The sequence below is a fragment of the Anser brachyrhynchus genome, assembly GCF_964034855.1.
Source record: "Anser brachyrhynchus genome assembly, chromosome: 22".
Classification (NCBI taxonomy): Eukaryota; Metazoa; Chordata; class Aves; order Anseriformes; family Anatidae; genus Anser; species Anser brachyrhynchus.
In genome coordinates this window covers 3,585,292-3,610,953 of record NC_137715.1, presented here as the reverse complement: position 1 = coordinate 3,610,953, position 25,662 = coordinate 3,585,292, and the positions used below count along the sequence as shown (strand labels likewise).

Sequence of the window (25,662 nt, the reverse complement as noted above, 5' to 3'; positions counted from 1 at the left end):
TTGGCTGCCATTCGCTCAAAAAGCTTCTTAGGTTTTGGTGCTGAGGGTTAAGGGTGGATTTCTCAAAAGCTCTGTGACATGATGTCCACAGCAAATGGTTCTGTTCTGGTTTGGGGCAGGGGATCGCTGGCTCTTTGCAGCCCCAGGGAAGGCTGCGTGGGGATGGCTCCCGTGTGTGTACAGGGGAGCTCGCTGGCACGAGTCCCCCCCGTTTCTCTCTTTGGGTGGGGGAGCTTCTGTTTGTTACCTAATTATTATAAATTAATGGCTGACGGGAGAAGAGTCCAACATCTTCCCTGCGGACAGGCTCAGCACCTGCTTGGTGTCTGCAACTCGAGGAGGTGCAGAGTTGCATATTGTGAGCTGTCAGCCTGCAACCCAGGGGAAGGAGCCTCTCTTCTGGTGGCTGGACAAATCTTCTCTTAAAGAAAAATAAAATGATCCCTACCACACTGAACCCAACTACCTAAGCCTCTGTTTTCCTGCCTGCTTTTTTCCCCCAAAATTCTGGTGATGACCATTTTAAAGCTGTTTGAATTTATTTCCCTAGGGCGAAAAAGGGACACACAAAAAGGAACTGGTGACACTGCTGGGGCAGCCGAGGGGCTGCATAGTTGTGGCACAGGGACATGGGCAGGTGCTGTGCCGCCAGGCTCAGCGCATCCCGAGTGCAGGATGGGAGCTCGTGCAAGGATAAGGACTCGTTCGCCCTCTGTGCCATCTGTTGGTGTTTACCTGACCTGGTCTCGCTACAGCTGATTGCTGCAGGTTTTTTTTTTCCTGCATAAAAGCAGCAAAACGTGCCAATGAATGTCACCCTGCAGTAAGGATTGTTGGAATTTGAGGGTTTGCATGTATTAAACAACAAACCAAAGGGAGCTGTCCTTGAGGCCAGACAAAGCTGGGGCTGGTCCAGCGGTGCCAAGAGCCTGGGGCAGGGCTGGTGCATCCCGGGGCTCCCATCGATGTTTGGGGACAGGCAGCACAGCGGATGCCCCACGGCACAGCCCGCTCAGGTGACTGTCCTCCTTTCCTTACGTGCTAATTACAGGGTGGATTAATGAGCTGGGGTCTCTTCAGTAGCTAATTGGTGCATTTACATGGGGTGAGGGTGTGCAAGTGTGGCAAGAGGTTGAGGGAATGGGGAAAAGAAAGGGCAGGGATGTGCCGGGCTCCTGTAAAATCGCGTCCCATGGCTCAGCCTTGCACTCTGTGCCTCTGCTGTGGTTCTGCTGCTCGCGTGGGGTTATCTCTCAATATCCCTCAAGGAGCTGCTGCTCCAAAACGCAGTAAACACTTGCGAGTCCAGTCCTATTTTCCTGCCAGGAAGCGGTTGTTTAATAACACTCAAGGTGTTGGCAAATAAACATGCGATGCTTTTGCAAACACAAACCTGCAAACTGCGGGTTCCAGGGTAAGACTTGTTGCTGGCAGCTGGGGCAGGAGGATGCTCAACCCCAGCAAACCACGGGGGGTGCGAGGGGTCCCGGCTGTGGGGCTCTGTTCTTGGCAGACCCCAAGGGAACAGCCTGTAGAAATACTTGCTCCTGCTCTTGCTAAAGACCACGCAGGCCAGAGCCATAAATTCCTAGCATGGCAGCTGTCATCTGTATGCCAAACCCTGTTCTCCCCAGTGGTAGTTTTGTTTGAGCGAGGCCCGGGATATGCAAAGGAGCTGCTCTGTTTATCATCGTTTACTGACAGATGGAAATATGGCCTGCTATTTTAATGGGAACAGGGCTCATAAATTCCAGCCTGCAGCTTCCAGATTCTGCCCCCCGGACCTGATTGTGGCCTCGATGGGAGGCTGCCCATTGATGCGGTTCCCACCGAGCCAAAGAATCTCGGCGTGTGCTCTTTGTGGGTTTGCATCGTCCCTGACCTCCTGCATAGCCTTGGCCTTGGCTCCAGCAGCAGTCACAGCCCTCTGGGGCTTTGCCGTGCTGTCAGCCTCACGTGTGCTTCCCTTGGCATTCGAGGTGAAGTCTGCTTTTTGCTCGTGCAGGGGAGGTGCAGACAGCATCTGCTCCTCATGCCACCCTGTCCCCAGCGGGCTTTGCCGTGGTGCAGCCTGCTCATCCGGAGCTGACCTTCTCCCCCGCGCTGTTGTTTAAAAATGTCACTTCCAGCTTTGTCACCGGCAACCTTTCCCAGCCTCCTGAAGCGTGAGCCCACGAGGGCACGTGGCTGTGAATGACAAATTGGGGCTGGGACCCGGCTGCACGATGCCCGCGTCCCCTCTGTCACTCACTGGCACCGTGGGTGCTTGGTGCCACCCCCATCCCATGTCATCCCCACTGGGAGAGGGACCCATCCCCAAAATCCAGCTCTTTTTCTGCCTTGGACCAGTGCTGGAAACCCCCCCCCCTGCATGATCTTCACCAGGCTGTATCAAGGGCTCGGAGCGCGTTTGCAGCTGGTGGTTTTCTTGGGTCTGTACCCCTGTGCTGGGGGGGTCCTGCCTGGGTCTGTACCCCTGTGCTGGGGGGTCCTGCCCAGGTCTGTTGCCCTCCAGCAGGGCCCCTGGGTGACAGCAGACGTTGCCCCGTCCTGGCACTGAGCTGCTGCCCGAGGAGAGGGCAGGCTGCTGGTGTCAGAGCCCGAGCAGCTCCAGGAGGACAAGGGGTGGTCATTAAAGCCTTTGGATTAAATGATATAATTGAGTTAGACAAAGGCAGAATATTCCTCTGAGCTGGAATCTCCGTCTCACACTGACATCTACAGCTACATCAAAGGCAGCTCTTACAGACACTGAGATCTTCCCTGCTCCCCCTCCGGCTTCTGTGATCAGTGATTTCTGCAAAGGCTGGAATTGCTCACAGCTCAGGGAGCGAAGCTGGGGAGGAGCTTAGCTGGCAAACAGATGCAATAATCAGTATCATTACAATTTATTAGCTCTATGCTAGGAAGACCCCCAACTTAAAAACAAATTATTGTTCATTAGGCGTTTTCTTGCAAAGCAAATTGTGTTCTGTTGTCTCGCGTTGAATGGCTGCGCAGGCAGCAATTAGATACCGGGTGTCCACAGATGAAGGGTGTTTTCGTGCTGCAGATGCCAGTTCAAATCCAACTGGGTCAAGAGTGATTTAATTACTGCTTGGGATTTTCAAGGGTGTACAAGCTAGCTTGGTTCGCTCGTACTGTTCTCGTGCTCCCCCAAAGAGGAGCCAGAGCCTGTCACTCTGGGTGTCGTACAAGCAAAACGTGCATTTCTCCACCCAAATGACTGCAACCAGCCTCCAATGTGCCTTTGTGGCAGTTTTGGGTTGCTCTCCTGATCCTAGCACCGAGGCTGGGTGGGCAGGGTCAGGCCAAAACACTGGGAGGTGGCTGTGCCCTGGTGCCAATCCGTGTCACGAGCTCTTCCCTGCTCCATGTGCCCAAAGAGGGGCTGCGCGGTGCCTTCCCCCCAGAGCTTGCTTTAGATCTCCCTTGGGTGCCTTTTTCCCCCAGCTTCAGCAGCACAGCACTGAGAGAACTTCCCTACAAAGCGAAAGGATTCAGGCTTCCCCAATTAGCTGCTGCCACGTCTGTCCGTGCGCGTTTGCAGAGCAGGAAGGTTGGAGATGCGCAGGGAAATCGCTGTGACAGCTGCAGCATCGCCCTGGCCCTGCAGCAGAGGGGAAGGCTGTCAGGACTGGGGGGGGGGACATGGAGACCGTGGAGGGGTTGGGGTCATCTTGGGGGGGGCGGATTCAGTGTTGTACAACCTAGTGCTAGGTTAATTCCTGGATTTTGGAAGGTGCAGGTGGGCTCAGCATCCCGCCCGTGTGCTGGCGAGAAGCCTGCTCCTGCAAAAGGCTCTGTGGAGACCCAGGGCTGCGGGTCAGGGTGCATGAGGGCAGGCTTATCCAGCCCAGAGCCATACTGGCACAACGTCACACTGCAGGAAAAAAAAACAGGAAGGGTCAGGGGGGTGCTGTGCCTTTGAGCGAAGGGTGGCGTGTCTGCCTGTCACTTAAGTCTTTGCTGGTGTGAAGCAAGCTGGGCTGTGCCAGCAAATGAAGGGTCCCTGCAGCTTTTGTACTGAGTGAATAGGACGGGTTTACAGCCCTGCTTTTTGCAGGACTGGAATAATCCTGTCGGTAGACGGATCCTGGAAAACCATCCTGAACTCCATCTGGAAAAGCAGTCCCCTGGCATGGCATGGCAAGCAGGGCGAGGGGGGAGCTCGGGGGTCTGACCTTGAGCGGGCAGGCTGCTGTTGCTGCCATCCTGCTCTGGCACCCAAAATCTCAAAAGGTCAGCTGCAGGGAGCATTTCCTCCCCGCCTTCTCCCTGCTATCGGATCTCTTCAGCTGTTAATTACCAAGAAAATGGGTGCCAACCTAGTGTGTCTTTTTTTTATTTTTGTTATGCGTAGAATCCCCTAATTGCCTTTATTAAACAGGGCTTCGCTCTGTGCTGCTTTGCCTGCAATACAATCTAACGTATTGATTTAAACAATGCACAAACGTGCAGGATTAGAGCCTAATTGGGGAAGCTTTGCTTCATTTGCTGCTCAGGCTGCATTTTTAAGAGCTATAAGATGAGCTGACCAGACCTTGGGCACGGTGCTGGTGGTGACGGGTGATGTGGGATGAAGATCCAGCTCCCAAATTGATGAACCCGTGTGAGTGAGGGCATGGCATTTCTCAGGAACCCTTTAGAGATGGGTTTGGGTATAAAGGGATAAGGACTGATGGCAGCAAGAAGTTTTTTTTTACCTCTCTGCCTGCACCATTGCTCTGTCCCCCAGCAGCACCACGTGCAAGGACATTGTGCAACGAGGGCAGCATCCTGGGACAGGCTTTGCAGGGAGGCACCCAGCTTCCCTGGCCTGTTTGTTTTAATTTTTTGCTGGGAGAATCCACCCGCGGCTGGCAGCTGCACCAGGGATGCTGCAGAGGGTACGAGCAGCCTCTCCGTCTTCCTCCTGAATTCCTGCGGTCGTTTTGCTGCTTCCCCGCTTTGGGGACTTTTCGGAGAAATTTGGCAGGGAAAACAAAGGGTACAGCTGGCCCCTGAGACACGCTCGCGGCGCTCGCTCGCCTGGCACGGCCGAGTGGGCCTGTGATTATAACGTCAGCTGACGGGATTAGCTACAGAGAGCAGGGCGAAAGGAACAGGCGGGAGCCCGACGGAGCGGCGGGGAAAGGCGAGCGCTCCCCGTCGCTGTTCCTCCTCCAGCTTGGGCTCGCTGCAGTGCTGGTGGCGGGAGGGCTCTCCTGCTTTTACCCCAAGCCTCTTTGTATTGATGTTTATTTAATCTCCATCCAAACTTTTTTTTTTCCTCTGGGTGCTTCAGGGGATTTTCAGCGGTGGTGCTGGGTGGCACCCAGGCTGGGCTCCGCTCGCAGCGGCGTGGCTGGAGGCTGCTTTCTGTGCTCCTGCCCTCCAACCCCGGGCTTTAATCAGGCTTCTCCTTCCTGCTCCCTAAATAACAACCACTGTTAGCCGTGTTAACAGCCATATTCACTCCTGGAAACACTTGCAGCTTGCACGTGGGAAGCGGGACCCATTCCCCATCCCCAGAAGGAGCAGTGCAGGGCGCTGGGAGCTGAGCGTGGATTCACGCGGGGCGTCAGCATCACCCGAACATCGCAGCAGCAGCCCTGGGTGCCCACCCTGTGCCTTAAAGTGTCTTTAATATTCAGCTCTGACAGCTGCTATGTCTGCCGGCGTGCCCGATCGATGGTTTCGTGGCAAAACAGTAGCAGGGTTCATGTTTTAAGCTTCTGTAAATGCAGTGAAGGGCAAACATACGGAGCCCTGTTCAGCTGGCCTCGGCTGCTCCCTTCAGCTGCGTGCAAAGATGACTAAAAATAGCTTTTCAGATCAGATTGGAATAACCTGGGACCTCAGTGGGGGAAAAATCTCTCGCTGTTTTTGCATCTTGGAGATGCTTGCTGGGATCAAAGGTCACTTGAAGATGTGGGGTTGTGTAGCTGTGCGTTTTCCTTTTGTCTACTTGTTTTCCGATTTCTGCCCTCCTGCTGGGGCTGTCCCTTGGGGTTCTTGGTGACACCAAACCCTGCTTGGGTCCAGGGCTGCACAAAGAGCTGGTGAGGGCATGGAGGCGCTGCCAGAGCTTGGAGGATGAGCTCTGTCCCGTTCCATGGTCTCGATATCAGAAAAAGCCATTTCACGTGGGGGCAGCACCCTGCCCTGCTGGGGTAGGGGGCAAATAATGCCCTAGAAGTGCTCTGGGGATGTGTCTGCTCTAGGAAAGGTGGAACAGGGCTGCAGCAGGAGGCTCTACAAGTCTGAGCCCTCCTTTTAGCATGGCTAGCCTCGTGCTAGTTATCTGGGGAAAACCATACTCTTAAATCCTCAGGAAATGCCCCACTAGCTCCCCCCCCCCCCCCCCCCGAAAAGCCCTGCCATTCATCTTATTGGGGATTAATAACTGCCTCATAATTAATCTGGTTTTATTGAGTCGAACTTCAAATACAAAATAAATTGATTAGCTGTTAACTTTTGCTGGAAGGATTTTCTAGACGCGGCACTCGCCATGTCGGGGCATGCCCCTCGCTCTGCGTGCTCGTTTCCGATCAGAGGCTGCAGGGATTTTTTTTTTTTTCCTCAGATGACACATTTTTTTTTCTAAAGAAAAAGCTTCTTAAAATTTAAACTCTTGGCCAAAAAAAAAAAAAATATTATGCAGAGAAGCTACCAGGCTCTGCTTATGCAAGCGCAGCCGCAAGCAGGCTGTCGCGTGGTGCTCGGGAGCGGGGAGGAGGTCGGAGACCCCCCAGCAGCGGGGGCACGAGGGGGGCCGGGGCGGCTGCTCCAGCTGCCCCCGAGGGAGGCTTTTGCCTTAAAAAGAGACCAGAGCGGCTGGGTGAGTGCGTGACTTGGGGATGAGTCGCAACCCCGAAGATGATAAACTAAGATAAAGGCTCGAGGATTACATTAAGATGCATTCTCCATGACTCACAGCCCGAATTCCTACCTGACGTAAATATTTAGGCGAGCTCTCCTTGTTGGGGGCTGCTGGGTCCGTGTGGGAGGGCTGGCAGCCTCCTGCGCAACGTGGGTGAGTGACCGGGGGGCACAGCGAGGTCTTTGGGATGCTGAGGGAGGCAGCAGCACCCCTAATTTGCACGGGGCACCGGTGGGATGAGCCGGCAGCAGAGGTTTAGCAGTGCTGGGTATAGAGGATGCCACTGGCACTGGTGATTTTTTTTCTTTTTCCAAAAAGTCAGGAGGAAATTGCCTCGTGTTATTTTTAAGCGCTCTATTTCGCGAGCCCGTTGTCCTTAATCTTGGATTTTGCTGTAATTTTCTTCCATTTGGTTCGCTATAGAATTGAGACAATGGCATTTTATGGCCACTTAGTTCAGGGATGTGTCACGCGTGGTCTTAGTTAGAAGTGGGTTAAGAGCGGTGGGGAGCAGGCGGTCACGGAGCACTTCAGCTCCCCGCGCAGCATCAGCTCAGCAGATTTGGGAGAGGGAAGCCAGGGATTCATTTTAAGCGAGGAAAATGGTAACTGCACAGCAAAGCACAAGCACAAGCCAGCACGAGGGTCCCAAGAGATGCACAGGTCCCAAAGGGCAGCAGCAGGGGGGCGATCGAGTCCTGGGGGTGCCTTGTCTGGGGTTCCAGGGAACAGAGCTGGGAGCCTGGCACTTCCCATCCTGAGCTTCTCTGTGCCCCGTCTCAACGCGTGTGCACATGCGTGTGCCAGGCTCCAGAAGAAAAGAGTGGAGAAAGCGCACATCAAAAATAATAATAAAACCTAAAAATAGGGGGGGGGGAGAGATAGGTAGGATGGAGCTGGATCAGTGCGAGCGGAGATTTGTGGGTAGTGTAAAGCTGTCAGGGTGATTTAGGGCTGGCTGGTTAAACTGTTTTATGTTCCCAGACAGTAAGTCGTAAGCAATATAAAATTTTCTATGAAGAGATGATCTCCCCTCGTCACGCTGGATGTCATCTTTCCCAGGGTGATCTCTCCTTCCTCTTACAGGCCGGTATCGCTGCGTGTTTATGCAGGAAAAAAAAAACACAGATTCTGGCAAATTGAAGAAATCGTGACAGCCGAGCCCCCGAGGGGCTTCTGTGTCCCCGCGGTGGGGACCTGGCCCCGGTCACCGCGTTTCGGCTGGCACGGGCTGCAAGGTCGGGCACTGGTGCTGCAGTCTGGGGTGGAGGCTCAGAGGATGCTCCAGTTTTGCTGAGAACTGATCGTTTTACAGCGCCTTCCTTAAGGTTTATGATCAATCGTTAAGGATCTGTCGTTTTGGAGCTGTCGTCGGCTTGATCATCGCTGATCGATGCAGCCACGGTGGTGATGGAGACTCCGTTAGCTCAGTCCCTTGGAGCACGAGCGTGTCTTAATTAAAGCTGATGGCCCCTGTGATAATTGTGGTGCCTGTGCACGGCTGGGGTGGCTGTTGGAGTGACCGTGCCCAACTCTGAGCATCGGCACACAAGAACTGTTTGGTGCTCGCCCTATGGGCCCTGCGCTGACCTCTTCCCAGTGCCTTGGAGGCAATTAGTGTTAGAGCAGGGCTGCTGCTTAATTGGGCTGGCTGTTTGCACCTGCAGTTGGGTTTCCTTCCCCCCTTCTGCCCCCAGGTTGTTACTGCTCCTTGTAAACTCCCTCACCTTTTTCTACAGCCGTAGATTTACGAGGAATAATTTTGTTTCGTTCATCACTGTGTCACAGGGAGCAGCACCACGAGGCCCTGGGATGTCCCTGGGATGTGGCTGGAGACCCGAAAAAGCGGGGATTAGGATGGATGTGCTTGTTTAGGACTGCTCGTGGCTGTGGAAAACCTGAGGTTTTTCTCCTTTGTTCCCAACACCGGGCTCACTGCAGGAGCCATCCCAGTGGTCACAACCTGCAGCGGGGTTGGGGGCTCCCTCCTGCCCTCCTAAATCAAAGGGAAAATATGACACAGTCTCTGAAACGCTCAAAAGGCGCAGTTTCCATCTCTTCTCCTAGTAATTAAATGGTTTTGGGTGATCGGTTTCTCCACCTATTTGCGGCCCTGTTCTGGATGCCTTTGTCATTAGGCCTCTCCCTTTGAAAGGGGAGATTAATGGTGATGGGGACCAAATCCTGCCGCTCTGAGCGAGGCATCTCCTGTTTTCAAGTCATTGCTTGTCCCTGGGGCTCTGTGTGGGCATCCAGCCCTGTCCCCTGTGAGGGTGACAATGGACTGAGCCCCTGTTTAATGTCACCAGGGATGTGGCACTTCTGCTTCCCGGGGTGGCTGTTCTCCATGGTGACACCTGGGCAGCAGCTCTCGTGGCTCTTACAGGACGGGAATTTTGAGAATACTTAACTTCAAGCTACCTTTTTTTTTTTTGGAGGTGGATCAGCGCTAAAATGAGGGGCAAACTATGTTTTGATGCCTTGATCTGCTACAAAAAAAAAAAGGCCCTTAATTGAGTGTTTCCATCACTGAGATTTCTCCCAGGAGCTGGAATTAATGAAAGGGCAATATTGTTCTCTGCTCCCGAAACGGCAAGATTAAAGTAAGAGGAAAGAAAAGCTTAGGTGTTTGTTGGGAGCCCAGATAACATGATGAGACCAGACCTTGCCTCCACAGGGAAAATCGGGGTTAACCTTCAGCATTGTGGTAAAGCCTCCCGTGCCCTGCGCTGCCCCTCGCCTTCTCCTTGCACATGAATGGCATCGCTTGGCTCCCTGCTCCACCTTGCTCTTCTTACCCAAGTAAGCACAGAAATCTCCAGGAAGAATTCATTAAAATGAAATTAGTTCGTTAAAGGATCAAAGGAAGTTGTTTTAAAAATAAATAAATAAAGCCCTGCAGCTTTGGCCAGCAGCAAACCCCATCCCCTTTGTGTGAGAACCCCCCCCTGGGGGGAAGTCAGCCCTTAAAATCTGTTATCTTAATCCCGAGCGGGGCCGGGAGCAGGGAAGGTCAGCGCCTGCCTTCCTGCCCTCGCCGGCATCAACCCCAGGCGCTTGTTCCACGCCTGAGCCGTTCTGCTTATGGCGGGGCTCAAATTTCAGAGCAGGAAGAAAACCGATACACGTCCTCCAGGTGTATCAGTCCTGATCCTATCTGGCGTCTTTCACCCCCAAATTATACCCTAAATCCTCAGAGAACAAAGCCAGCCAGAAAGGCTCAAGGAAGCCTCATCAGTCCTGGGGGGAAGCTTCCTGCTGGTTTTTATCCCTCTGTCTCCTTTCTCATTTATTTACGTGTTTTTTGCCAAATCCGGGCGGTATTTGCCAGGCTGCTTTTGGAGGCTAAAATTGGTGAGAGCCCATTCCTGTTGCGTCTTGGCTGGGGAGGATTTTAACACTGACCTCAGTAGGTTTCAGAGTGATCTTTCCCTTCTGGTTCTTGGTGCCCATCCTGACAAGGAGCCCAGTGAAACTGGTGACATAGGGACACCTGTGCCCAAACTGGGCCAGACTGGTGGATGGGTGGGATGCGTGCTGGTAGCGGTGAGCAGCGTGGTGCTGGCTGTGGCTGCGTCGTGCCAGGTGCCTGCTGCATGGCTGGGTGGTCACGGCAGCATCTGAGCCCTGCTCCCATGGGAGGTGGTTTTGGGCATTTCAGTCTGTGCCGCACGCAGCTTCCCACCACCTCCGGGATGCATCTCCCCAGTGCCACCTGGCTGTGGTCCCATCCCGTACTGGTGCTGGCAGCAGCTGTGCCACCAGCTGATGGAGATGCTGGGAGAAGAGATGTGGAAGAGCAGCTCTTTAATTTCACTTTTTAATGTTAATTTTTTTTCCTGCTTCCTGAGCCCCCTCCTTCTGCCTCTGCATCGCTGCCCGCCTGGGCTTCGGGCGCAGCTTGAGCAGACTTGCTGGAGCAAGCCAGGTGCTGCGGAGCTGCTGGGGGTTGTTTGGGGATCCTCCTTTGGGATTCATCTCCCCTGGGATGAGCCCTGCTGGCGAGGGAGTGGTGGCTGTGCCGGGGCAGGCTGCGACGTGCAGCCCCTCGCTTCCCCCCCATCTGCGCCAGCCCCTTCTGCCCCCCAGCTCCTCGGCTCTCCCTGTTCCTGGAAGCTCTGCAGAGGATTGCTGCAGCCCCGTGGCTTTGCAAAGAAACATCTGCTTCCGTCACCGCTTCCTCCTCCTCCTAATGCTCTGCCATTAGGGCCCTGAATTTCGTTAACAACCCGTGTCAGAAAATGGTACCCGCGGGGTGCGTGCAGCACCTGGCGCGGCGGTGCCCATCAGCGTTGACTTTTTATTTAGCATCCTGCTCTCCTTGCAGAGCCTGTTGTTCCAGGCCCACGGGCAGCCCCGTCCCAAAGAGGATGTTTTGGGAAGAAGCGGCCCCAGGCTTTGCTCCCTTGGGTGCTGTCGCTGGGTGAAGCAGGTCCGGGACCTGGTGGGAGGACTCGTGCAGCATCCCCGAACAAATATAGCAAGCTATGCACCGGCCGGACCCGCGGCTGCGGTGCGGGGGAATTCCAGTGATCAGCTGCAGCTGGGCAGGGGAGGGCAGGAGGCGTTAATAGCGGTGGTCTGTAATCAGTACCTGCAATTAGCATCTTCTCCAGCTGGCCACAAAGGCCCGGCCATAAAACACCACACTGTCCCACGCTGCGCTCTCTCTCCCGCCCCTTCATTTCACGCCTGCTTGGCTGTGGCAATGCCAGCCTCGCTGGGATGGACTCAGCGCCAGCCAGGGCAGGAAAATCATTTATTGGTGAAATTGGGCAAAATGCTGGGGGCTGGAGGAGTTGGGCCCTGCAGGAGCAGGGGGAAATGCCCCAAATTTGCCCGGGGTCATTGGGTGTCAGCCCCGTCCCCGTGGTCTTTACACCTCTGCGTTCCCCTCTGCTTAATGCTCGCTCGCGGTAACGCCAAACTGCTGCTGACATTAAACAAATTAATATCAGGTTTAAATAGCCTGCTGGGAGCTGGCAACAGGCGGGCCGGACCCAGCTGTCAATTCCAGATTAGCGACTGTCCGGCTAAACTTACTGCTGCTAACGACCCTGAAAGCAATACCCTGTGCCCAGCACGGCAGCACGCTGCTACGGGGCACCAAAATGTGCAAATCTAGCCCAAAAGTGCCCTGTCTAGCTGCTGCAGCTCCTCCGGGTTTTGGTCGTTTGCTCTTTGTCTCGGTTCTCGTTCTGCTCAGACCTGGAGGAGACGGTTTTCTGCCCGCTCCTTTGAATTGTCTGCTTGAGGAAAGTATTTAAATTCCTCCCTGTTCTTCCCTTGCTTTCATCCCCAGCCTGCACGGGGGTTGACAAGATTGTTTTATTTTTTTTCCCTCATTTCACGAGCAGGTTCTTAATCAGTTCTCCCTTTAAAAGGCGCTGTGCAATCAGGTCGTGAAACTCTCCTCCCGAGCAGCTACGGAGGCTGCGAGCTCAGCCCGAGAAGCAAAAAGCGTGGAGATGCTGGGGATGCTCGGTTCCCCCCAGCTTTGTGATGCAAACGAGGGGGAGGACGGCAAAGCTCGGGGGGGGGTCGCACAGAACCCCCTGGCACAGGAGGCTGGGGAAGCCCCTGCCCCATTTCCAGCAGCCAGAGCCTGGCGTCCCCCGGGTGCCCATCCCTTCCCGTCATCCCTGATGTCTTGACACCCACGCGGAGTTGGTTTTTAATTTCCCTTTTAAGGGGGAATTGTGTTTAATGAGGAGTTTGGCGGCCAGGGGCAGCTCAAAGCGCTGCGCCAGGGATGCTGTGCTGGGGAGGGTGGGATCCTGCGGGGCTGGGTGGGTGGCTTCGGGGGGGTTCTTGCTTTTAATAGGAAAAGGAACGAGCTGGGGGTGTGGGGTGAGCCCTGCGTCTCCTTCCCGAGTCCTGAACCCCTTGGGGATGCTCCGGGGCTAAACGGGGTTGAAATCAGCCAAGGACTTGCTGTGGGGGATGCACACGGATGCGTGCGGGATGCACTTCCCAAGAGAACGAGACGCTGGGGTTTAGGGAGCTCTGCTCATCCCACCATCCGTGCTTGCCCCTCAGGGAGGGGATTTTGGGGAGGTATCCCCTGGAGCTCCCTAACCAGGGGCTGCTGCAGCCATCAATCCCCTCCCCAGGCAACCCCAGCAGGTCCCAGCCCAGCGGCACAGACCCGGCGCAGCCTCATCCCGACCCCTTCCCCAAATCACCCTCCCTAATTGGGGGGGGGGGGAAATCCTCGGCACTCGGAGGGGGCAGGTTCTGGGGGCGTGCAGCTGAAGCCCGTTGCAGGCTCCTTCCTCTCCGCTCCAACTTTCTTTGCTTTGGCAGCCCTGGAGTTTACTCTGCGCCAGCCTCGGAAAAGAAAAGAGCGCTTGTGCTTTGCTCCAGGGAAGGGGAGGAGGAGGAGGAGCAGGGAGAGGGGGCACCGCAGCGAGGTGCCTCCGACCTCCCTCCCACCCGATTTTCACGTTAATCCCCGTCCCTGGGCCGGGACCTCAGCAGGGAGAGAGGCTGGGGCTGGGCAGGACGCGTGGGAGAGCGGCTGGCACCTCTGCGGGGCACGGAGCAGCGGGGCGCTGCGCTTTTATTCGGGGTCCGAGCGGCTCCATCCAGGCACGGAGGCGCCCGGCTGCGGGCGAGCCATGCAGCCGCGGTAAGTCAACGCCGAGCGAAGGGGAGCTGCCAGCAGCGTGGAGGCGACGAGGCCGGATCCAAAATGCTGCTAGGTGGGTGAAACGCAACTTTCCTTCCATCGCTTGCGCCCGGCTGGTGGCATCCCGGTCGGTCCCCATCGCTTCGCGCTGCGCTGAGCTGGGCAGGTACCGGAGAGCCGGCTGCGGGGTCGCCGCTCGTTTCTTTACGGAGGGTAAGGTTTAGAGGGAAGCTTCTTGCGTGTGTTCCGAGGAGCCCTGGGCGGCGCAAGGTCTGGGTTTTAGCCGGGGTTGGCGGTGGCACCCGGTGTCCATCCCGTGGGTGCAGGGCAAGGTGCGCGGTGTTCGTCCTGGGCACGTCCCCGGCTGCACGGATGGGATTCAAGCGCCCGTGCCAGCAGCCAGCTTTTGCCGAGTGACCTGAGCAAACTGAGATCAGTCAGTACGTGAATTGTTCCTTTTTTATTATTGTTTTTATTTAAATCTTCCTGATTTCTGGGTAGCTCTGCTGAGATTATGGGGGGGGGGGGCGGGGGGCGTCTCTTTTTCCCTTCTGCAGTTTTGGCTGTAGGCTTAACTCTCGGTAGTGAAAAATTGACGTGGATTATTTGCTGCTGGGAAAGAGCTACAGAAATATGTGGAATTTAAGGAGCCTGGGCTCAGGAATGGGTGGCTGGTAGGAGGCTCAGCATCAAGCACAAATATTGGTTCACCTGTAGGGGCTTTTCCGTGCCCTGTCCTGCACCCATCGGGGTTTCGCAGTACTCAGTTGCCATCATTAGATTTTCTTCTTTTGAAGCAAATCAGATCCCTATTGTTCCCTATTTCCATCCTGCCTGAAAAGCCATTTAAAAGCTGTTCTTTTTCTTTGAATCGACTCAGCCCTGTATCGTACACCCACAAACCAGTCCCTCCCCTGCCCAAGCACACATGCAGCCTTGTTTCTTCAGCTCCCAGCCTGCTAATCCTAATTACTTATGGGATTCAAGCAGAGTTTGATTCACTGCATCTTATTGATTTTTCCCAGGGCTGTAAAAAAAAAAAAAAAAAAAGAGGAAGAAACGGGTTGTGGGCTGACACGGCTTTATTTTGTCCTTGCTCTGCGTCTGGGGGTCAGCTCTGAGTCCTGGGCATCCTCTGGCTCCGTTTCTCCCGCTGCGCCCGCACCGTGAGCGTTTGATGCTTTTCATGTGAAACGAGGCTGGGTGGGGAGAAGGGGGCAGGCAGCGCCTTTGAAGGAGAAGCAGTTAAAAAAGCTCACGAGGCTCTGTGGTGTTTGTGGCTTTCTGTCGTGTGGTGGTTTTTTTTTTTTTTGGCAGGCTCAGGCTCATTGAGTTGAGCTGCGGCAGCAAGCAAAGTGTAACGCTTGCTCTCGCGCCCATTTCACGCACAGCTTCACGGCTGGGAATTTGGGGGCTTTTATTGTCATCAGCAAGAACTTCCCGCGCCGCTGCTGGAGCAAGGACGGGGCTTTGCGGGAGCCTCCAGCAGAGCCGTGCGCCTCGCTGCTGCCCGTGCCAGCAGGCTTTGTGCTGTGCAGGGCAGCTGGTGCTGTGCCCCCGTGCATGCGTGTGCACATACGTGTGCACGCACCCATGCACGCACACGCCTGCTATACTTTATCGCAGCACCGTGCGTGGTGCTGTCTGGGGTTTTCTGAGAGCAGCAAGTCCGGGGCAATCACGGATGTTATTGAACTGGCACATCTGACAGGGCTTGGCCGAGGTGCTGTCATTTTTTTAACTACGGCCTTGCTCGTCAGCTGTCTCATATGGATCACTTTAATTTTTCTAATGGCTTGAAACATGGTCCTTCCTCCGTGAACTGTCTTTCCCTGTATTCCTGGAATGCGTAACAGTATGTGGGATATCTATCTATAATGCTGCTCAGACAAAACAGGTTTAACAACAACAAAAAGCGAAGCTTGCTGTCTCAGATACGTAGGAAATGTTGTAAAGCCCCTAAAGCTTTAATTTTAATCTTTAAAATGCAGCAGACACACAGATGTGTTTGTGTGTGCATGCATGGATATATGCACAGACTGTACCCACCGCCGTAGCAGAATACTTCATTTAATTTTATTTTTCCTCAGTCTGCTTTCTTCCTCCTTAGCCCCTGGATAAGTTTCCAGGTCCCCTCAAACGGCAGAGCAAGGAGAAGGGATCAGCCCAGCCTCGCTGCCCTGTGCTGAGCCGGGATCGTGCTGCTCAGGTTAGGACCGTGCCTTGTGAAGTGCGTGCGTGTGGCAAGGGTGAGGGCTTCTCACCCCCTCATGTTTCAAACACCTCCTCAAGAAAAAAGGTGAAGGCCCCGCAATGCCCTGAATTTCAACGTTTTGACTGAAGAAAAGTTATTTTCTTAAGACATTGCAGCTCCGCAGTACGTTTGTAAAGCTGTAACCGGTTGGGATGCAAGCGCTCTCTCTGCCTAAGGTGACTGCTAACATTTGAAATTATAAATGCCACATTATTTATTTTTTTTTATACTCTGCTATAATACGCAAGCAGAGTTTTAAATCAGGATTTTGTGCTCCTGCTTTTCCCGTTCCTTGTTTTTGTTTGCACTTGTCAAATTCCTGCAGCTCTCCCAGCTCTGGGAGCTGCTGCCCAGCCTCAGTGAGCTCAGGAGCACAGCAGGGACAAAGCCCCCTTACGATAAGGAGCAGCGTGGTCCAAAGGTGTTGGGGGGGCTCTTGGCTCTCTGTGAGGTTTTGTCTTGCCTTGAAAATCAGGCACTGCGAGCGGCTTGCTGGGAATTTGCCCAGGTTGGAGGTAGAAGGGAAGCACCGGGATGGGCTCAGGTGTGGTCCTGGGAAATGCTGGGCTCCCCGGGCGGTGGTGGTGCCCGTGGGGGGACGCGGGGATGCTGCTGGGGTAGGCGATGAAGTCCTGGCCTGGGGGTGTCCCTGCTCTGTACCCCCAGGTTTCAGGGCTTGCTCCCGTGCTGCAGGGTAAAACTGGGGCCGTGGTGTTGCTTTGAGCTCGCGATGGGTAAATGGTGACTTCGTTGCTTCTTGCTCCCTCTGGAAATCATCTTCTTACCCGTGTGCGCGTGGGCCCATGGGCACGATGCTGTCGAAGGGCGGTGTGGTTGGCAGACATCACAGGATGGCAGCAGTGGCTGCTTCCTCACCCTGCGCCCCGAACGGCTCTGGTTCAGTGCCCGGGTTATCAGAGCCGGAGCACGTTGGCCTCCGTCACCGCCGGGCTCAGGGAGGGATCGGGGTGCGCTTCTGGCACAACAAGGAGCGCATTGTGCTCTGTCCTGCCCGGCCGCTCCGGGGCCTCTCCATCTGACGGCGGAACTTTGCTTTTCCTAAGGTTGTTTTGGGTGAATTTTCCTGTAAACGCAGCAGTTGCTCTTATTCCTGGGGGCTTACTCTCAGAAATGTCCCGGGGAAAACATCTGTTCCCAGCCCTCAGCCGTTACCGACATCCCAGAGAGGCACTGGGGAGCCTGAGCCGGAATTCCTCCGGCAGCCTCCCCTCCGCAATATTTTTAGACCGAGCAGTCATCTCATCCCGACCTCCAGTCTGATATGGGCTAGAAATATCCCCAAGCCAAGGGCAGAAATCACTTTTTATTTAAAACCATTTTTAATTACGCTTCACCTTTCTTGAGTAATGGATCGCCGACAAGTACTGCAAGCAGACGCCGACTTTTTTTTGAAGTTTCTGTGCAAATGATGCTCCCAGCAGCCTGCTGACAAGCCCTTTGCCAGCACCGGCGCTTTGATGGCCCATTCCAGCACCCGCCGATGTCCTTAAGCTTGTAATTACTGCAGGGGCTGGGTATTTAACAGATTGGTTTTTTTGTTGTTTTTTTTTTTTTTCTCCTTCTGCGGAGCGGGATGTTCGAACAAGTAGGCTGGCTGTTCCCACTCTTCTCCGAAGTGATTATCTTAGCACGGCCCGGGTAGGAGTGGCGGAAATTACAATGAAATACTAGCGGTAGGAAATAAAAATCTAATTAAAAAATAATGACAGATGTGCGTCTGCTTCCAAACATTGAATATGACCAGGCTCGCCCCAGGGCAGACTTAGTGGAGAGTTATGTGCTTCTGCAGCTGTCAGCGCAAGCATGACAGGCTCTGTTCTCAGGGCTGCTCTAAAACCCCAAAATAAGCAGAAAGCAGCAGGGGGGAGGCAGAGGGCTCTGACCTTTATAAAATTTGGGGGGGAAAGGGTATAAATGGGCCCTTTTACTTTCCTGGCTCTGGGCTGTGCCACCTGTCTGCAGGTGACCCTGGGCACGTCCCTTGTCCCCCCGAGCCCCTGTCCCTTCCCGTTCCTGCTGCTGTCCCCCTCCTTCGGTGTCAAGGGAAGGGCTGGTCCCGCTCGCAGAGTGCCAGGGATGAAGTGTGGCCGGGTTCACCTGCCCCCAGGTGCTTCGTTAAAAGGAATCATTAACGATCCCTGCCATGGAGGAAATGCCACGCGATGAAAAATGTGCCTTCGCTCAGAGGCAATTCAAAAGGCCGGTAGAGAAGGGAGCCCCGTAATTTGTTCCAAATTGGTTATTTTGCTGAAATGGTGAGAAAGCATCAATTTTGAGTCTTTTCTCCCTTTTCATTTCTGTCAGCTGCTCCCTGGCTGTAATGAATTGGGATCGGCTGTAATTTTTATGATTTAAATGATGCTCAGAATAAAGGCTGAGCTAAGCTGGGGCTCCAGGTTTCCACTCAAGCTCCCTTTTGGAAACACCCTGAGCCCCTGATATCATCCCCAGAAGAGGAAGGCGATGATGAAGAGGGGAACACTTGAGGGAGCAGGGCTCAGATTAGAGGGCTTTTCTTTTTTTTTGCTCTTTTATAGCTATTTTATCGTATCAATATGCAGTGTTCCTGCCGTGGATCCCGTCCCCGCTGCGGCTGAGGTACCTTTTGAGGACCAGGTGCGTTGGCTGGGAGGCAGCTGGGTGTGGGACATCACGTTGTCCCCGCTCTTTTTCCTCGCCAGCAGGGACATTTCCCTTCTCTGCAGCCACACCGTGGCGAGCAAAACCCCTGCCTGCCTCTGATGAGGGCAGTGGGAGCGTTGCAGCCCCGGGCTGGGGTCACCGACGGGGGACAGATAAATGCTGTCCCCCCTCCCTGCCAGCCCAGACAAACCGCCCTGTCTGTGCCGGGGCGTTTGCAGGGATGTCATCAGAGTTTATCTCGGGGCTGATTCCCTGCGAGATCGCGTCACGCAGGCAGAAGGATGTGACAAGGGGACGGAGGCGAGAGGTGGCGTGTCCCACGTGGTGGCTGCGAGGGCTGGGGACGTGGGTCCCTGCGGTGGCAGCTCCGGGGGCTTCCTGCTCCTTGCTGGCACCCTGTGCTTTCCGTGGCCTCGCAGCCCACCCAGACCCTTCTGCAAGGTCCTGAGCGTGTCCAGGCCAGAACTCGGGTGCCCAAAGAGGTGCTGGAAGGGCCCCAGCAGAGAAGGGGCAAAGCCCAGGGTGTCTGGGTGACACGGGGAGCTGGGACACAGCAGGGAGGAATATTGGGGTGCCCTGAGCTGGGGTGCCTGCTCCTCCCGTGACCCTCCAGCCTCACTGCAGTGATGCTGCGAGAGTGTGGACCCTACAGAAGGAGGCAGCCGTGCCTGGCCAGGCAGCAAACCCGGGGCTTGCAGGCGTCTTCCCCGTCTGTCTGAGACGACACGGCGTTGAGTGCTGTCTCCCTCGCAGAGGGATGGCTCTTTCCTACCCAAGACCAAGGCTTCTCAGCAGCTTTCCTTCCTCCTCTGTGCACAGCAGAAATTAAATTGAACTGTCACCACCTTCGGGTGCCGAGGGATGCTGCTGCAGTGCCCGGCGGTGCCGCCGGTGCAGCGCTCGTCGCGTCCTCTGCATGCTTGCTCTGCTCCCAGCCTCTGGCTTCATCCCGGTGCCATCCTGATGGGGATGGGGGTCTGGGAGCAGGGACCTGTGGGGCAGCGTGCTGCTTTCCTCCCTGCAGCCCCTTGGGTCTGGGAGCGCAGGATTTGGGAGCAGAGGCGTGGGGCTGGGCACCGGAGGGCCGGTGGGCTTGGGAACCCAAAGGGGACGGAGCTCGCTTTTGTTAGCGGCTTTGGGAGCACGAGCAGCTCCTTCCCTGCTCCAAAAGCATGAGTCATTCCCGAGAGATGAGGTTAAAAATCTTAATGCATAGAAGAAAAACAAAATCTCACAAGGTTTGGACTCGGGGATTTAATATCTTTTGGGGTAATACGGTTGGCTTTTCTGTTCAGCTTCTTATAGATGGAAAAGCGATAATGGGAAAATAAATCTATGGGGAAAAAGCAGCCCTAGGATGTGGGGCTGGGTGCTGGCCTCAGCCTGACCCCCCCGGGCAGCAGCTCGGTTTTGGTTTCACCTTTGAAGGCACGGGGTGTGAGTGGAAACTGGCTCACGAGGCAGCGGCCGCCCGTCGTGCCATGCTGATGATAAATGCGCTCGTGCACATAGGTCACCTGCCCGCCGAGCTCTCCAGGCATGTCGCGGCGGAGAAAAATAGCGATGATTAAATCAAATCAAGGCTTCTGCTGCTGCATGGGAGTAAATGGAAATATTGTGATTGACTCCTGACCCCCCGATACCCCTTTGCAAAGGTAAAGGGCAAAATAATTACTGTCGTCTGTGGGTGGTACATGCCCTGGGCAGGCAGCTCTGGTCCCTTCCATCGTCCCAGCTGATGGTTATCATGCAGGTTGTGGGGTCCCCAAGCCCTGGGGGCGGACAGAAGCTGCTCAGCCCCCCCATATGGATGCTGCTGTGTACCAGACGCTTGTACCAGCAGCTTGGGGGAGCAAAATCCAGCAAAAACATCCTGGGTGCCTGGAGAAAAGCATGCCAGGCACGTCTGTTTTACCCCCAAGGACATCAGTGCCTAAATCCCGGGGGACCCTTTGTAGGGCTGTTTGCCCCCCCAGACCCGCTGTCTCTCCTGGCTGTGCTGAGAACCGAGCTGGGGGCCCCTGCTGCGAGGAGGCCGAGCGCTGCCGTGTGTTTGTTTGCCCCGCGGCGTTTCGCTGCCCTGCCTGTTCCACCTTGCCTCTCGTCTCGAGCTGGTTTTGTTTCCCTGCTGCCGATTTATTTATTTATTTTCACGTGGCTGCCTTTAGCTCGCGACAGTTGGAAGCAACCGGGGTTGCTTCTGGTGCTGATCGGGCATCGGGCTTGGTGCTGGTCTTCCTCCTCCTCGTCCTCGTCCTTTTGGTCCAGGCTCTGGTGGCTCCCCTGAGGATGCAAAGGGCAGGAGCAGCCTGTGGGGTCAGACCGGGCTGCTCCCTCTGGAAATAGGGTGGAAATGCAGCCTGCTGCTGGCCAGGACAGCCCAGCTGACTTCTGCACTTTTGTCCCCAGGAGCTGCAAAGCAGAGGACGCAGCAGCCTGAAAATTGATTAAAAACCTTAAGTCCTCTTTTCTCACTTGCATTAGCACAAGAATAAATAGCGCATATTTTCAGCCCCGGAAACCCGGTCTCTGGTTTCACCCAGCTCCTGTAAGCATTAACCCTGAGCCAAGGTGGCCGGGCAGGAATGTCCTGAGAGCAGAAAGGAGCCTCTTGCCCCGGGACATGTCGAGAAGCCTGAAGAGAGAGGAATTTACTCCGGGGCCGCCCGCCATCCCCTCCCCGGTGTGCGGAGGCAGGTACAAAGCAGGTCCTAATCCAGGCACATACCGTGGGGCCGCGGTGCTTATCGGGGCCTGACTCTGCACCAGCAGCAGGTGGAGGCAGGGCCGAGAGCATCCTCTGTGGGCACCGAGCACCGTGGACCAGGGGCAGGGAGGGTCCCTTGGTGGCTCCTGCAGGGCGTGGGTGCTCTTTGGGGTTTTAGTGGCCTCGGGAGTCTTGTTTGGAGGACAGCAAGGGTAGCAGAAAATCCTTTTTTTTTTTTTTTTTTGGAAGAAGTTGAGAGGCTCTAAATTGCACCCGCATTTAATACTGAAAGATTTTTGGTGTAAAAGGAGCCCTGTGCTTGCTGGATATCACTGGGGTGGAGGTGCCAACACAAGTCCCATAGCTCCAGGCCACCAGCAGATAACGGGGTCTCGGCAGCAGCTCGGGCTGCTCCCCCAGTGCAATGGCAGCAAATGGACTCATCCCAAATTTTTGTTCAATGCTGGTGGCAGGGCTGGAGGGCTGCTTTGCCCGCAGCTGCCCGCTGAAGCAGTGCTCGTGTCCTGGCTCTGCCTGCACCTCCCTGGCTCTGCCCAGACCCAGGTGGGTGCAAAGCCTCCTGCGCCGCGTCCCGCTGCGTGCGCCCAGCCTGGGGGCGTCCCAGGGGGTGCCACAAGCCGGGTACCCCACAGCCATCACCATTTCCCCCCGTCCATCATGCAGCAAAGCATCCCACTGGGGACCACGAGCAGCGCATCCCCAGGGACCACCGCGGCCCGTCGCGTGGCCACCGTGGCCGAACGGTGGCCACCGCCACGCGGCCTTCCCCGTTCCCGGCTGCCGCTAGTGGCCACTGCCGCCGTTGGCTGCCGGGAGCATCGGTGGAGCCAGACAGTCCTCGCAGCAAGATGGCTGCTCCCATGCTGCCGTGAGCGCGGGCGGCAGCCGCAGGCTTTGTTCCCGCAGCCGCCGCCGCGCTCGGGGCCGCGGCAGCGCCCGCGGGGCGCCCGCCCCATGCATTGAGCGGGGAGCCCCGCTGGGGCCCGGGGGGGGGGGGGTGGCGTATGTGTGTGTGTGGTGCTTCGCCCCGCATCTGGGGGATTATTTTATTTTTTTTGGCTTCGCGTTGTTTTTTCTGTGTTTGGTCGTTTTCTTTTTTTTTTAAATTAGATTTTTTTTTTTTTCCTATATAAAAACCAAAATCTTGGGAAGTTTGCAAGCCCCCTGGCCCCAAAGCTCATGGCAGCGGTTCCATGGTACGTATGTGTAGAGGGAGGGTGGGCGTGCGGGGCCGGGGAGCTGGGGGAGTTGCATGCGGCTCTGCTCGCACTTGGCAAAGCTCTGCCTGGAGCCGGGCGGGCATTTCAGTGACACGGCCAGGGCTGAGGGACCTGGGGCACGCACGTCCCAGCAGGGGCTCCTTGTCTTGCAAATAAATCCTGCCCAAACTTCCTTACAGCCAGTGCCCCTGCCCAGCCTGCGTGCTCCTGGCGGGAGCAGCACATGCAGGAGCTGGGGTGCAATATTAACGCCCCTGCTTCCCAGCTGAATTCCGCCCCCTCCAGCACGCTGCCTGCTCCTGAGGACACACAGCGCTAAAATCTCCCCGCGGGCAGCTGCAGCAGGGGCAGCGGAGCCAGCCCATGTGCGCGGGGGCTGCCCCAGGATGCACAGGATGCGGCTGCATCGCCAGCAGCCCCTGCACTGTCCCCTGCCCTGCCCCAGCGGGGCTGCATGGGCCCTGTGCACCCCCAGACCCATCACTGATATGTGTGTATATATATATATATATATTATTTTTTTTTCTGTCCAAGGATGAGTTTTTTGCTGGGACGAGTGCCTGGGTGCAGCGTATAGACGTGGTTGGTGACGGCAAGGGGACAGTCTGGGGGCCATGCGCTGTCCCTGCTGCGGTCAGGGCACCCAGCTCGATGCCCACCCAGCCCAGGGGCTCGGGGCAGGTGGGCACCGAGACCACGAGCCAAGTTTTGGAGCCTGCACAAGGCACGGGGCGGGGGGGGGCACCAGGGTGCTCCCTACCCAGACAGAGCCTGCGTTCCCCGGGGAGCGTCCAACAGGCGCTGGCAACCGCAGAGGAAACATTTAGCAAGACGGGTCTTGGCTCCGGCTCTCACAAAAGCCCTTGCAGTTTCCTAATTAACGGACTGCAGAGCAGATGCACTTAGCGGCTGCGGGTGAGGCTTTTCCACCGGCCTGAGGAGGACGAGGCTGCAGCAACTTTGCATGCGATTGCCCGGTGCTGGGAATCGCCCCCCGAGCGCTCCCGGCTGCGCCGTGCTGCAGAGGCGTGCGGTGAGGAGGGAGGCTTGGCTCTGGGGAGCGAAGCAAGCAGTTACGTTAAATAGGGTTAACGAGGAAAGGGAATCTGCATGCCTGTTGCAAGCCCGGACAGCTTTGCATTCCCTGCGTCAGGAGGAAGCTCGCCCCTTCCTCACCCTCTCGATGAAGGTTGTTTTGCAGCCCCCGGGGGGTGGCAGGGTGCAGGGGACAAGGGTCTGAAGGCAGCGGTGCGATGCCAGCGATGCCGCGGGGTGGCTGCAAGCAGAGCAGAGCTGGGGGCTGGGGCATTCCCAAATCCTGAGGCTTTCCATGATGGCTGTGGGAATGGCTCCAGTCCTTGGGGGTTTTGTTCTTTAGAAAAACCCCAAATCCTTGTGGGTTTCTCAGTGAGTTACACTGAGTGTTTCCTGGCTTGCACTGGCGACCTGCTGCTGAAGTCTGTTTTCTTTCCTTTTCCCCCCATGCTTTGGTTCTCTCCCCTTCCCCGCTCTGCACTGGGTTCCTCCTCCTCTCTTTATCGAGGCTCAGTTTGATTTTTCAGTCCTGTTCCTGGAGGAATACAAGGATTGGACTGGGTGGGGCGTAAGTACAGGTAGGGAGTTGAGTGGCTGCTTAAATACTTGAGCTAACTGTTTTAAAGATGTGCCCAGGTGCTTTGTAGCCTCCTGTAGATGCTGGAGAGTCCTGGCTCTTCCTCCACTCTTCCCCCACCCTTGGGAACAAGCCAGGCTGGTGGCACTGGCTACGCAGGGAGCACTGTCTGTACCTGACCCCAAAGCCAGTGCAGGTTTGGTGGCTTCCTGAAATAAAGCAAGGAAGGAATGAAAACGCGCACACGCAGGCCCTCGGCATGTGTTTGAGTTGGTCCTTGGCCTCAAAGCCATCTGGGTTCAGCTCAAAATCTGGCCAGGACAAGGCTCCCTGCAAGCCTGGGAGATGCTGCCTACCCGAGGAGGTGAGCAAGGTGCTTCAGTCCTTCCTGGCAGTTTGGGGAATTGAATGTTTTCTCCTCGGGGGGGTCAAACACTCTGATTTGTAACGTTTTGTCGAAAGCCAGCTTTGAAGCTTCCGTATCGTCCGAACGTTGGCTGCAGCATGAAGGTCTGGTCTGGTTGGGAGTGCATTCAGAGAGCCCTGTGGTCAGGTGAAGGACCACGCCGTGCATGCCGGTCCCACCACGGGCACCCAGAGCTGCTGGGGACACCAAAAGAAGTGCTCAGGGTCCTGTCCTCTGAGCACCCCCATCACCGCAGGTCCCTGATAGCAGGCAAGAAAAAAAAAATTAGCAAAGACTGAGGATTGCGAGGGCCCTAATCCCTTTCCCCTTGTGTCTCTTTCGTCTCCAGTCGAACCAGGAAAGTGGTAATAGACCTTCCTGACTAAATTAAATGTAGAGGCTGCTCCTCCAAGGCACGTTTCAGTTCAACCGTAGTGTTTGATTTCCCAGCCACAGCAATATGGTGCCTCCAGGGAAAAAGCCAGCTGGGGAAACTTCCAATTCCAATAAAAAGTGTAAGCGCTATTTCAATGAGCACTGGAAGGAAGAATTTACCTGGCTGGAGTTTGACTATGAGCGGAAACTCATGTTTTGCATAGAGTGTCGGCAGGCGCTGGTGAAGAACAAGCACGGTAAAGCGGAGAACGCCTTTACCGTGGGCACGGACAACTTCCAGCGCCATGCCCTGCTGCGGCACGTCACCTCCGGCGCCCACCGCCAGGCGCTGGCGGTGAACCGGGAGCAGCTGGCTTTCGAGGCCCACGTCCACGGCCACCCGGAGCTGCGCTCGGTCCTCAAGGTGGAGGTGAACCCGGCGAAGGTGGCCATCCTCACCACCGTCTACTGGATGGCCAAGGAGGAGATCCCGGAGGAGAAGTGCTCCTCCCTGCTGGACTTGCAGAAGTTCAACCTATGCCAGGCGCTGCTCGCCTCTGAGCACAGCGAGTACTACCACCCCAGCAGCGTCAGGGAGATGCAGGTGTGTACGATGGGGCTGGGGGTCTCTTCGCCCGTGGTGTTCGATGGCTGTTTTGGGGCTGGACCGTGCTGTGAAGCTCCCGTGGCACGCAGCAAAGAGGTTTTGGTGCTCGTGCTGGGAGCCCCGCGCTTTGCAGCACCCCTGAGCTCTTGTTGTGTCGGGCATCGCCGGATTTTCTTCAGCTGCTGCGTGTGTGAACAGGAGCTTTAGGCACATGCTCCCATCCCGTGGGCTAGGGCTGGAGGCGAGTGTGTGCTCTGCCTCACCAGGGCCAAAAAAAAAAAATGCATTTTTGCAGCAGGG

The 25,662-nt window shown here is 55.8% G+C and overlaps 2 protein-coding genes across 7 annotated transcripts in view; both read left to right on the top strand.

Annotated features, from left to right (window-relative positions):
• The window catches only part of LOC308181698 (uncharacterized protein C17orf113), a 55,698-nt gene that overhangs the window by 25,995 nt on the left and 4,041 nt on the right, over positions 1-25,662 (top strand). For 2 of the 6 annotated variants that reach the window (XM_080565231.1, XM_080565232.1), the window contains exon 3: positions 24,980-25,359. In XM_080565231.1, coding sequence (XP_080421357.1) covers positions 24,980-25,359 — 380 coding nt within the window. The other 4 variants (XM_080565233.1, XM_080565234.1, XM_080565236.1 and 1 more) reach the window with 4 other exon arrangements.
• ZNF385C (zinc finger protein 385C) overlaps positions 13,427-25,662 on the top strand; it is a 37,059-nt gene continuing 24,823 nt past the window's right edge. Inside the window, exon 1 of the mRNA XM_080565245.1 lies at positions 13,427-13,569. Within this exon, the coding sequence (XP_080421371.1) occupies positions 13,560-13,569 (10 nt within the window). The 5' untranslated portion in view covers positions 13,427-13,559. The remainder of the gene's footprint in view (positions 13,570-25,662) is intronic.